This window comes from Frankliniella occidentalis, unplaced genomic scaffold (assembly GCF_000697945.3).
Source record: "Frankliniella occidentalis isolate FOCC.00 unplaced genomic scaffold, Focc_3.1 Scaffold183, whole genome shotgun sequence".
NCBI lineage: Eukaryota > Metazoa > Arthropoda > Insecta > Thysanoptera > Thripidae > Frankliniella > Frankliniella occidentalis.
The window spans coordinates 46578-60003 of NW_026267309.1; the positions used below are offsets into that span (position 1 = coordinate 46578).

General features: G+C 42.3%; 1 protein-coding gene across 2 annotated transcripts in view; it reads right to left on the bottom strand.

The window, feature by feature from the left end:
• The window catches only part of LOC113215108 (tyrosine-protein kinase Src42A-like), a 17617-nt gene extending 4248 nt beyond the window's left edge, over positions 1–13369 (bottom strand). The window contains exons 1-3 of one of the 2 annotated variants that reach the window (XM_052271991.1): positions 11414–13369; positions 8642–8838; positions 4876–5038 (exon numbers count right to left, since the gene is read on the bottom strand). In XM_052271991.1, the coding sequence (XP_052127951.1) occupies positions 4876–5038; positions 8642–8838; positions 11414–11567 (514 nt within the window). In that variant the 5' untranslated portion in view covers positions 11568–13369. The remainder of the gene's footprint in view (positions 1–4875; positions 5039–8641; positions 8839–11413) is intronic. The other variant, XM_052271992.1, reaches the window with a different exon arrangement.
• Between the last annotated feature and the right edge of the window lie 57 nt (positions 13370–13426).

Genomic DNA, 13426 nt, shown 5'->3' on the forward strand with positions numbered 1-13426 from the left:
GGCGCCGGATTTCTCTTGTCAAAAGAAAACAAAAACGTTTCATGCCCGAAGACGATCGGAATCGAAATGACTGAGTTATTTCCCCCCCCCCCCCAAATTACGAATTTGTCGGTTTTGGCAACTCTTTAGCTTTTGAATGCTGATAACTATTCCATTTTGACTCCGATCGCCTCTGAGCACTTGACATTTCGGTTTTGATTTTGCAAGATGAATCCAAATCTGTATTAACAGTCCTACTTTGATGGCTTCTGAAATCTTCATAGTTTTGGAACATATTAAAAATTGTAGAAACTTCAAAATAACTGGAAGTCGCCTAATCTTTGCAATATCTAGTGTCTACATGGTTATTCAACACACAACGTGTTTTCACAACAGTACTAAACTTCGACCAAAAAATTTAAGTGCCACTATCGCAACTTAAGTTTGTTGGCTGAGCGATTAGCGAAGCCTATTACTCCAGTGATGATCAAAAAGTTTCGCGTCTGTGTGTCTGTCTGTCATCACGATAACTCGAGAACGAATTGAGCCAGCGACCTGGGATTTTTAGGGTCGTTTTGTGTCATAAAAAGACAGATCGAGTTCGAAGAAGAGCATTCTAGCTCGAAAATTGGATTTAAAAAAAAAATCAAAAACCTCGCAAAAACCACAGGTCCCCAAAATGACGTTTTTTAAAACTAGCTATATGTACGCCAGACCACGTCTCGCGTAACAGGCTTCGCGATATCTCACGAAACACTGTTACGCTGCGACGCGCCTGGCGCACATATAGCTAGGCCTGCGGCGCTGACACCCGAGACGAGTTAATGGGAGGGTATTCGGGAACAGTGCCTTCCGGACCAAAAATTTGATATACTCGGAGCATTTGTTGGGGACTTATTACTCTAAAATAAGGGGCATGTAACATGAAACTTCTGCTGTTCCATAATGGTTTTCATTAAAGGTTCAAATTTTGACAGATTGTTATGTAAAAACGTTTTAGTAATGCTAGATAATCTAGGGACCCTTGAGCCTAAAGGAGGGTGTGGTTCGACGTCAACTGTGTGGTTTTAGTATTAGTTCCTGCACAATTTTTCAATATAAGGCCTCTCTTACGACTTAATAGACCATATAGTCGTTTTCACCTTATTTTTGCCAAGAAATGCCTCCTAGCACCCAAACGGTACGAGATAGAGCAAAACGAAACACTGTTACGCTGCGACGCGCCTGGCATACATCTACCTTGGCCTGCGGCGCTGACACCCGAGTCGGGTAGTGGAAAAATGTACACAAAGGTACGGGCATACGGCCCGATAACGGCCTATCACCTCGACTAAGCATGCATGCTTGCACATTATTCGCTTATTTTCGTCAAAAACACCCTCTAGCGCCTCAACGGTTTGAGCTAGAGCAAAACGGACGAAATTTTCGCCCATAGGGCTCTACTTTCACAAGTTACCCCTTAGGAACTCCTAAAAAAATATTCGGCAAAAAATACATTTTGCATCCTGTGGGTTTTTGATTTTTTAAAAAGGCAGTTTTTGAGCTAGAATGCTCATCTTCGAACTCGATCGGTCTTTTTATGATACAAAACGACCCTGAAATTCCCAGATCATTCTCTCAATTCTTTCTCGAGTTATCGTGCGGACAGACGGACAGACAGACAAACAGACAGACAAACAGACAAACAGAATGAAACTTTTCCGGTCACTGGAGTTATGGGCTTCGCTAATCGCTCAGCCAATTATTTTTTTACTGTTTTCTAAGGGGTAACTCATCAAAGTAGAGCCCTTTGGGCGAAAATTTCGTCCAGATAGCTCTATCTGCAACCGTTTAGGCACCAGAGGGAGTTTTCTACATGAAAATGACCGCAAAACATTTGTACGTTTTTTCTCAGATATTTGATGGTCTCCGGTAGAGCAACTCGTTAAAATAAATCCCCGAGGAACAAAATTTGTGACTTCTGGGGCCGAATGCCTACTTACGACTCTGCCTTTGGCCCGACTCGGGTGTCAGCGCCGCAGACCTAGGTAGATGTATGCCAGGCGCGTCGCAGGGTAACAGTGTTTCGTGAGATATCGCGAAGCCTGTTACGCGAGACGTGGTCTGGCGTACATCTACCTAGTAAAAGTTGAATGAAAGCGGCAAAAAATAATGTCGGTAGATTACCTAAATACGACTGGAGTCCTATTATTTGTATTGAAACAAATAAAATACTAAGCGTGATATACAAAATGAGTCTATTCTACAATTCAAAACCACATGTGATTTGACAGACTGGCGTATGTCCACAAACTTGATTGGCTGAGCGATTAGCGAAGCCTATTACTCCAGTGATCAAAAAGTTTCGCGTCTGTCTGTCTGTGTGTCTGTTTGTCATCACGATAACTCGAGAACGAATTGAGCTAGCGACCTGGGATTTTAAGGGTCGTTTTTTTGTCATAAAAAGACAGGTCAAGTTCGAAGAAGAGCATTCTAGCTCAAAAATTGGATTTTTTTAAAAATCAAAACCCGCAGATCCCAAAATGACTTTTTAAAAAAATATTTTTTTTAATGTTTTCTAAGGGGTAACTTATCAAAGTAGAGGCCTCTGGTTGAAAATTTCGTCCGTTTGGCTCTCTCTCTAACCGTATAGGCGCCACAGGGAGTTTTTGACGAAAATAAGCGAAAAAATGTACAACCCTGCATGCTCAGTCGAAGTGACGGGAAGTTGACGGGCCGGAGGCCCGTATCTTTGTGTATATTTTCCCACTCCCCGACTCGGGTATCAGTGCCGCAGGCCTAGGTAGATATGCCAGGCGCGTCGCAGCGCAACAGTGTTTCGTGAGATATCGCGAAGCCTGTTACGCGAGACGTGGTCTGGCGTACATCTACCTAGTTTTGAAAAAGGGCATATGTCCCGGTTGTGATTTGTCAGAATGGCATTAGTCCTCTGGATCTGTGAACATATGCCATATCACATCCGGACATGTGCCTCTTTGTTAAATTCTGGTTTTGGACTTATGGCTGTCTGCAAAAGTTACAACCGGACTTATCCCATTTTGACATGGGATATGTCAAATAACTCAGGTAGTATACAATTTTCATAAACAAAATTAAAGCTACTGTTTCCTTTTGCCATGGGCGGCTTCGAGATGTAAACGGTAAGTGAACTAGAGGCGTTTGAATGTTAAATTCTGGGTTTTTAAAAGCATACCTGTAACATTCCGTGCGGCTCGTAGCTCCGCCAATTTTGTCGCACAGAAATCATTCCTTTTGTCTGAGTATACATTTTATGTCTCGTAAAATATCTGATTTTGTCCGGTACTCATATCACCACGGATCTGCTTGAAACTGCCTATCTTATGAAAATGTAACTTCCGTACTTATGTTATTTTCGCACAACTGTGTAACTTCCGTACAACCGATTTTACACGGGTGTTACCTACATTTTCGAGAATTCTGCAGTGGGAGCTCTGGTATCTTCAGGATGTGGTTAGGGGACAGGCCCGAACAGATCCCACTCAAAAAAAAATTCTCAAAAAATATTTTTTTGTTGAGATTTTAGGAGGCCAAATATGTCGCTTATTTTGAAAACCTCCCTTATAGGACCCATCATTTTAAAGATCTTTCGTGTGGTTTGCATAAGCCAAGGCTTCATTTCTGTCTCGTGGTTAACTGGGAACCAACGCGTCATACTGACATGTCTAATGACTCGTCCCACTAACGTTTCACACACACTACCGTGTCACACTATACACTTACAGCAAAAAACAAGTTTGTGTGTCATTTGGTAAATTTATGAACCTCTTGTCTGAACAAACCTGTTAGTCAATAATTGCTGATACATTAAAAAGTTTGCTAAGAGCAAAAACTTGGCTGAGGCAGCAAAATGTTTGCCGCGACTGAAAAAAAAGGCGAGGTGGTGGCATTTTGGGGGCGCCCCCATCTACTCCCTCACCTAGCCGTCTTGGCCAAACTTGCCTTACTAGGTCTCAAACATCGTTTTTAACATCATTATATATTTATACTTGATCGTCGGTATGATCAGATAATTATCATGTGCCTCCAAAAAAAAAAAAAAAAAAAAAAACCTAAACTAAGTTGTTTTGGCGTCCTCGAAGTGCATTTAAAGGTTATTGGTGATGCATATTCAAACAACTTCCCCAACTCGCGTGAGCGCCAATATATTAAAAGTGATCCTGATTATGCTCGATGATTGGTTGTTTCCAATGATGTACAATTATAGTGCCTCGAACGCCTATGAGTCACTTAGCCTATTGTATACAATACAATTAATTACCCCGGATGTAAAGATCCGTACTTAGTACTATATAAAACTGCAGTTCAACTTTAGTTAAACTAAAGATTAATTGCAGGTTTCTATAGTTTAACTACAATTTTTTCAGACGTAGGGCCACAAAACGGGAAAAACTGCAGATTAACTACAGTTTGACTGCAATGATGAAATTACTAAAGTTCGGACTGCAGTTCGTCTTCAGATCCCTCCACCCCATTAATATCTTATTATTATACACACCGCTACATTACTGCCTCACATGGCCATAGAAATTACCCGAAAGCCTCACGAGGAATTTCTCAAAAACTAAGGAAAAATCCCACATTTTTTCAGGAGGCTTCCTCAAAATCTGAGGAGTTTTCGTCAAACCAGGGAAGTTCCTCGAAGTTTTCCTCTTTCCTTCAAAGCAATGAGCCACTGTTTTTACCGTGAAGAGATTGGGCCGCAGGCTCGACCAAAACGTCGCTAGCAGGCCTAGCAGCGGGCCTGGCCCGTGTCGAACGGAATTGCCTGCTAGTCTGCTATAACGCGGAAAGGTCAGCCTGCTCGTTCGTCTACGTTGAAATTTAGTGTTCTTACTGTATATTGTGCACAATGATAAATTATCGATACGCTCTTACCTGGATAAGGTACTTGCCCTCCCCGAGTCACAACCTCAGTCAAGAGAATGCCGTAGCTCCAGACGTCTGACTTGATAGTGTGATTGTTGCAAATAATCACTTCTGGCGCCGTCCACCTCACTGGAAAGAGGCCCCTTTTACTACTCTCGTAGACACCTTTCGACTGGAACAATTCAAGTGTTAGTATAACAACGTTAGCAATCAAGTGAAACTGCTTTTGTATCTACACACTAAACCCGCATCCATTTTATTGTTTATCAACATACAGAATACAGGCATGCATGGGTATGCACAAACTGTTCATAGTTTCCATAAAATTCTGTATGTTAATGCACAACACAATTCATAAGGATTACACTGTTATTCAAGGAATGTGGCGTCACATTCGTTTTAATGTGAAACATGTCACATTCGTTTGAATATTGTGTCACATTCATTTAAACGTGACTTGAGGTGAATTGATGCTCTAATTCGATTCACATTGAAACGAATGTGACGTCACATTCGTTGAAAAACAGTGTAAGTGTGTGGCTCGCTTTTCGATGTCAGAGTATGACGTGCCCTACGCCCCACTATTGTTGATTCCTATTACGTTTTGCATCTTAAGGCCGGGCGTAGCCAGAATGAGCATCACAAGGGCTTTAAAACGACACAAAGGTTTTGGTATACTACCGAAAATAAAAATGTTTAATTAGTAATACAGCAAAACTGAATTTAATAACTTTTGGATAATTGTAAAATACAAAAATGCAAGATTGTTTTACATACTATACTGAATCCCTCTTTCATTCTGTATTCCTTATGGTTCTGATTCACGAAAACCTCACTGCAGTTTTTAGCCCGCCCTTCTGCTTTGAAAAGGCTCTTCAGCGGGCTTCTGCAAACGACCTCGTGTCTGTGTGTCTGTCTCTGTACAGACACGTGTCTGTCTGTTCCAGTAGAAAGAAATGTGCAACAGACTTCAAATTTTCAAGGGATCACTAGGTTAACTCCAAGAAAACAAAACGCCTACGGCAAATCCTGCCAACCATCCATAAGAGGCTGAAAGGTGGTATCAAAGAAAAAAGGAAAGGCCAAAAAAGTTAGCAAAAAATCATTCTTCTATGATCTTAGGGGTAACTCGTAAAAGTGTGGACTAAAATCTCGTCCGTTTAGATCTATCTCTCACCGTTTGGGGGCAAGAGGTAATTTTTCGACAAAATTTCGCCGAATATGACCACGTAGAGATGGGCACTTTATGCGAAAAAAAAAATTAAAATTATGCGCTGAAATTTGGCTTGATTATGCGATAATTATGCTTTGGAAATATGGCAATTATGCGCCCATAATTCGCTAATCTAAGCACTTTTATGCGAAAATGTGTGAAAAATGTTTAAAATTCGCGCCCAAATTCCCGCACTGTGCGAAAAAGTTCAAAATTCAACATTTCTTTGGCTAAAACTACGTTTATCCAGTTCTTTAACAAAAATGTCTTCAATAGGGTGGTTGCTTTGACCCAGTGGAGCTAACAGGTGTACGAACCAAAATTTGGTGTAAGGTAAGATGCCTTTTCGCATGCTGGAAAACCCTCCTTTGGACAGCGCAAAGGAAGAAAAATCAGTTATTTCCGTCAAAAGACCCACGTTTTTATTAAAACATACAGTAAAAACTCGACAAAAAGTCTAAAATCTTGATAAATTTGCAGTAATTTCGCCATTTTGTTCGTGGAAAATGCGAATTATGCGCGTATAATGCAAAAAAAAACGTTATGCGGGAAAAAATGCCAAATTATGCGAAATTATGCGGGCTGGAAATGCACTGTACAATAGTCCATTAACATTAAAAAGTTGATATCTTTCCATTTTGAACGATTCTAAAACATTATGCGAAATATGTGATCGCATAAAGTGACCATCTCTATGACCACGCTGTGCATAAAGACGTACAAGAAGCCCTCAAATCGAAAACCGACAAAGGAAGTACCATCCAAAACAGAACATTTTGAGTCAGAATCAGTCCTTGGAAGTGTCGTCTCTTCAATCGTTTCAGAGCTAGAGGTCGATATACTTAAAGCACTGACAAAAAGTCCAGTTTTAAGACTGTTTGGAAAACAATACAGGCTGAAAAGTGCGCTTATTTTTTAAACAGACCCGTTTCTGCCAGACTGTTGGGCGGAGGGGCGAGGGCGTCATGGTTCAACACCACCTGTTGAGCAGCTCCACACCCACGCCCGGGTACCAGAGCAACAATAGACACCTTGCTCTCAGAGCAGTCAGACCCCCCGCGCGCGCTGCCCAGCGATCATGCCAAATATTGGGTTCAATTTTAAAAGTAATGATTAATAGGCTAATTCAAAAAAAAAAAAAAAAACATCACGCTAAAAGACAAAAAGACACATCAAGAACAAGAACACTGCAGCGAGCAGGCATGACATGCCTGCATAGCGTCCAAAAGCATATTGTACGAGTGAGAGGGGGCTATGACGCGGCGCAAACATCGATATTCAAAAAATATTGCTCGAAACTTTAAAATGAAATGTTTTTGGTAATAGTATAGAACAGTGACTCAGAGCCGATGAGTCACTCTTCTATACCATTAGAAAGCGTTTTTTTAAATAATAACCCGGAACACTTTCAATTTATTGGCGCTCGAGTCTGGTTTTCCGGAAAATTAAATAAATATACGTCGCCGCTAACCTTCAGACGGACTTTGAACACGACAGAATACCTTACCATTACGGCTAGTCCTGACATTGATCGGGCCGGCTGGGGTTTTTAAAACATTGCTCATGGATCAAAGACTTCGCCTGATTCAAAATATCAGGCTTTCTTTCTCTACCGTTGCTTAGATCACAGTTTCCACGCTTCTCCAGTTCATTGACCAGACTCGAAAACCAGACTCGAGCGCCAATAAATTTAAGGTGTTCCGGATTATACTCAAAAAGCCATTTCCAATGGTATAGAAGAGTGACTCATCGGCTCTGACAGTCACTGTTCCATACTGTTACCAAATTTTCTTAACTACGGGTCCGTTTATGGTTAACAAGAATTGTTAACGTTTTTTTATTCATTTTCAAAGCAGAACGGTCGGGTGTAGTAGTGTCACACCGGTACAGTCTTTTCTCGTGTGCAAGTTGCTAAACTTAAGGGCCGCAGGGCCCCCCGAAAGCTTAAGTGTGTTCGAAATATTTATAGTGACCTTTACGCCACCAGCAGACCAAGCAGGCCCGGCCCCTGCCGAACGGAGTTGCCTGTGGAGCGAGGTGAAGCTGGAAACTTGGTTTGGCGAAACGGCAGGCCTGCACTTGCATGTTAAACCAGTATTTGTTGGAGGGATTTTGTGCGCAAGCTTCTTCTTTTCAGATTTTTCTCAGCCAAATTTTGTCTGAGTTCGCTTAGATTTGAACTGGCCTGTTTGCTCATCTCTAGGAAGCAGCAGTGACCATTTTAGCTTGAAGCCCTCGTGTCAGGTCTTGGCATTCCTCGGATGGCTTTTCGAGGCCTACGTCATTGCAGCCCCCTGGCCAGACACAGTCTTGGTCGAGTTATAAGCTATTTCGGAGAAGTGGTAGAGAAGAAGAGCACGAATGACAAAAGCGCTACTGCGCATGAGCAGGCTAGGGTGGGGGGCGGCCTAGCTGAAGCAGCGCCGTCTCCCAGCCTAGCCTGCTCATGCGCAGTAGCGCTTTTGTTATTCGTGCTCTTCTTCTCTACCACTTCTCCGAAATAGCTTATTAGAGACGTCGTGTGTCGTCCACCACGCAATGTGCGCGTGTTGTTTACCATACCTCCACAAAGCGTGCCATGCCGAAGTCAGCTACTTTGGCGACATTGTCCTCCCCGACCAGGACATTGCGGGCGGCGAGGTCCCGGTGGACGTACTGCATTGATTCGAGGTACGCCATGCCACTCGCTATTTGGGCGGAAAGTCGCATCAAGTCAGTTGTTTCAAGCTTCTGTTGTTTCTCTAGAACAAAAATATCAACTAGAACAAAAATATCAACTCGACGCGTCCTAACAACAATGTTCTATCTGCAGCGTGTGGAATACACAATGTTCTATCTGCAGAGTGCGGAATACACAATGTTCTATCTGCAGAGTGCTGAATACAAAATGTTCTATCTGCAAAACGGGGTTGGGCCGAGGGGTGGATAACTCCCCTGCCAAGTGTACACCCCTAATTCTGCCCAATTCAAACTAATTCACACCAATTCAATTTAATTCAAACAAGTTCAAAACTAACTCAACTAATTCAGTCCAATTCAAGACAATGTACATTCAATTCAAGTCAATTCAAGCCAATTCAAGCCAATTCAAGCCAATTCACGCTAATTCAGTAACATAAAATCGCATTAATTCAAACCAATTTAAAACCAATTCAACCAATTCAGTCCAATTCAAATTCAATTCAAGCCAATGCAAGCTAATTCAAATTCAAATCTTGAAATTTATACACCCAATTCAGGAGTTATCCACCCCTCGGGTTGGGCGCAGCACTTCGCCTCTGTGTTGTTTGCAAGTAACTGGAAGACATTAAGGCCAATCTGCGCACACGGAAAGAATCGTAAAGGTCCAATGTTTAAATATTGACTGCAAAGAGTGAAGTAGAACGAGCGGTTACGGAGTAATAAGCATTCCTTTGGAGGTGTCCCGAAACCCGCGTTTTGCAGATAGAACATTGTGTGTTCAGCACTCTGCAGATAGAACATTGTGTATTCAGCACTCTGCAGATAGAACATTGTGTATTCCGCACGCTGCAGATAGAACATTGTGTATTCCGCACGCTGCAGATAGAACATTGTTGTTAGGACGCGTCGAACTAGAACAAAAATATCAACTAGAACAAAAATATCAACTAGAGCAAAAATATCAACTAAAACAAAAATATCAACAATTTTTGTTAACTACAAAATAAACCCATTATTAGGTTCCCATATGTGTCAATGAACTTGCACGACATGTAAATATAGCGTGATTGCAGTGGTGTCGTCTGCAGCCAATTTGTCTGATCAGAGGAAGCTGGGAGGCTTTTGACAACGACAAAACTAGCAGTAACGGGAAAGACACAAGTGTTGGGTCAGACATTTAAATCGAGAGGTTATGAGGCGGACATTTAAAGAAGAATGGAAGGTAAGGGATTAAACAAAGCACGAAATTTGTCATAAAGCTAGGAAAAATATTTTCATGTGAGGCCCACTTATCAAGGCGGTGCAGTTTTAAAAGTTCCGGAAATAACTTGAAGATTGCAGGCGGGGGCGGGGGGGGGGGGGGCTGGCAGGCTTAGCCTAGCCTGTAAGTTCTGGGCCGGGCTGCTGAGCAGGTTCCAAAGTGCTTTGGGCAGGCAGGCAAGCGCACTGCTAGCCTGTGCTGCTAGCTAGATCGAAATCCATTCCTAGCATTTCCTGGATGTGTCACTCCAGGAATGCATTTTGCCTTAGACGACTCTTCCCTTAAAATCGTCCGGAAATTGGCAAAGTCCGCACGAACTCAGACATTAGGAACGTACCGGAGTTCACACTCCTCTAGTCACCCACGTTTGCAGTTTTCGTAGGTTTTTAGTACTGACTCAAGTAAGGTTGGTGCTTTTTAGTATCTAGGTGGTATAAAACCATTTTAAAACCATATCACATAGTTGCGAAGGGCCGCGGAATCTAAATGGCCCGTATTCTGAGAATCACCCTCCAGCCCCCGCCCCGCAGGACCCCCCCCCCCCTCACTCCTCTTGTAGGTGTACACTGACTGGAGTCAAGTGATTGGAGATTGATTGGAAATTTATTGGACTGATTGGAATTTGAATAGAAACTGATTGGAAGAGGAAATGTCTGTGACTGGAGAAAACGGAAATAAATTCCTAAAAAACAATTTTGTGAGGTATGTGGGGTGCAGACTGAAGACATTGAGTCAAAAAATAGTGTATGAAGGCTGAAAATGGTGTAAACAACATCCCTTTCAAACAATTTTGGTTTATGTGGTCTTCTTCGGCATTGGTACATTAAAAATATGTTTTAGCGTGTTATTTCTTTTCCTGTGTGAGTAAAACAATTCAAAATGCAAGGAAATTCAAAGGAAATTGCCAGTACACATAATTTGTTTTCGAGAAAATTTGATTGATCTGTGGAAATGATCGGAGTGATTGGAATGATTGGAAAATGACTGGTATGTGATTGGAAAATGATTAGTTTTTGGACCGTACACTGATTGGACGAAGTGAGGTTCCCCTAACCCCCTTCCCTACGCCACCCTCTTGCTGCTTCACTTCAACTTTAACGAGGGTTATACCGACTGCTTGTTGGTAGGGTAATATCGTTTCTCTTAAGGGATCGTGGCCGAATCTAGTTTAGGGAAGTGGTTAACTGCAGTTATGGTTAGTTTTAGACAACATTCTGTAAATGTGGGTGTTTCATCTTTGCCCATACTGAAATAATATAATACAAGACCTGATCATTATGGGTATCATCTGCTTTCAAGATCAATTCTGCTTGAATTTTTTTAAACAGCCTACTGAACATCCTCGTAGTCGGATCAAAACCTGCTGCTTAAGATGTTTGCTTACTACTTACCTTCCATGTACTTTAGTAGAGAACCATGGTGCATGTGTTCCATGACAATTAAAATAGGTTCTCTCTCCGCAAAAATAGCATGTAGGCGGACAATGTTGTCGTGGGACAGTTTCTTCATAATTTCACCCTCGGCAATAAACTCCTTAGGGTCCATTTGTCCTGCGACCAATCAAAATAGGATTTGATGGAAATACAGAATATGTTATATATCCATCTATAAATGGATAGAGTCACTGGTTTGTACGCTGGTGAAAGGGGCGTGGGGTCGCATGAGCCTTGTCCGATATTTCGACATTAGTAAATCGGAGCCACTGTTCAAAACTGCTGTTAAGTTGTCGGTCAGGTGGTAATTCGAACCGAAGCGCCCAGCGCTTGGCTTATCACTTTGGGCGATTCAGCAGGTGTGAGCGGCGGTCAAACTTTTTAATAGCAATTTTCAGGCAGAAGTGTAACTATTGACTTTTCACTTCGACCTTATGTTTCACACATTAGACGTCCATTGACTGTTAGTCACTGTAATGTTATCAATCAAATATTTCGGTCTCTCGCCTATATTCTAGAACTATACTCCCAGGTGGAGTCGTCTATTATTCGCTTCATTTAAACATTTATTCCGAAAATTGTACCCTGAGGTCCTATGGACTTCCTAAGAGAAAAGGAGAGCCTGAATGCACTATAGACTTCCCCTAGATCACGGCGGCCTGCACAGAGAATCGCTAGGTCTATTGGCCTATTCCATGGTGATGTTAGTTTTGATTGAGCTGTCGTGCAGCTGAAATGCAGTCGACTTCCAGTTCGCAGCCAGGCGCAATCGCCGTGCCATACTACGGCTTGGAGCCTGTTTAAATATAAAAGTCATCGAGGTTGCACCCTCTTAAAATTCTTTTGAACTTTTTAAGACAGTGTGCAACAGCTGGGCGATACTGGACAAACTTTTCCTGACCCGGATCGTATTTGAATTTGGGAACTCGAAGCGGCTGCCAGAGAGACCACCATACCACAATATTGATCACCACAGCTGCGCGCGACCTCTACGTATCGCGACGGTGCATGTCGCGTTTCACGGAACTGATTGGCAGTTTCGAATGTTTTTATCTTCTCGGATATCAGGGGTGCACCGTAACAAGACCAACAAGCTAGGCCCGCTCTTCCGCCAAACCAAGTTGCCAGCTCCGCTTCGCTCCACAGGCAACTCGCTTCGGCAGGGAGCGGGCCTAGCTTGGCCTGCCGGCGGCGTTTGGGACGGGCCTTTGGCCCGTTCCTTCTGACTTTTCATGGTGTAATAACGCTTCCATCGGAAAACGGGCCTTCGGCCCGTTTGAGTGACGGCTCGCTTTGAACCATCTTTTTGCCAGGTACCTTTGCTGTCTACTTCGTAATCAAAACTAAACAAACGAAGCATTCTTTTCATACGCTGAAAATTTTTGGCTGTGTGCCGCAGTTTGTAGAATACATGCAAGTTATCCCAAATCCCTTCTATGTTTTTCATGTTAGCTTATGGAACCAATAACACACCTATGAAAAGATATATAAGACTAGACCCAGAAGCAGTTAAATATACTTCCAGAAGACATACTCTGAGACAAATCCGAACGTGTTCGCAATGATTTCGCTATAATTACTGATAGGAAGGAAGCAGCTTGTAAAGTACAACAAAACAACGAAATAAATGTTTGTTGTTTTTTCTTGCGTGGGAGTGTACACATTTTATTAATGATGTGCCACCATAAAATGAGCCACTCTTCTGCTTAGAAGAAAATTTGGAACCGACGGGATACTTCTCAGACAAAAGTGTACTCCTGAAAAAAATGAAAAAGGTTCTGTTTTGACCATTTCGGTAAGAAAAATTCCCTTTCCCCAAACGACATTCTAGCCCAGAGGGCTCTTCTTTCACGATTTACCCCTTTGAAGACCATCAAATATTTTCTTAAAATAACAAACTCCCTCTAGCGTCTCAACGGTGAGAGATAGAGCCAAACGGACGAAATTTTAGTCCAAAAAGGGGTCTACTTT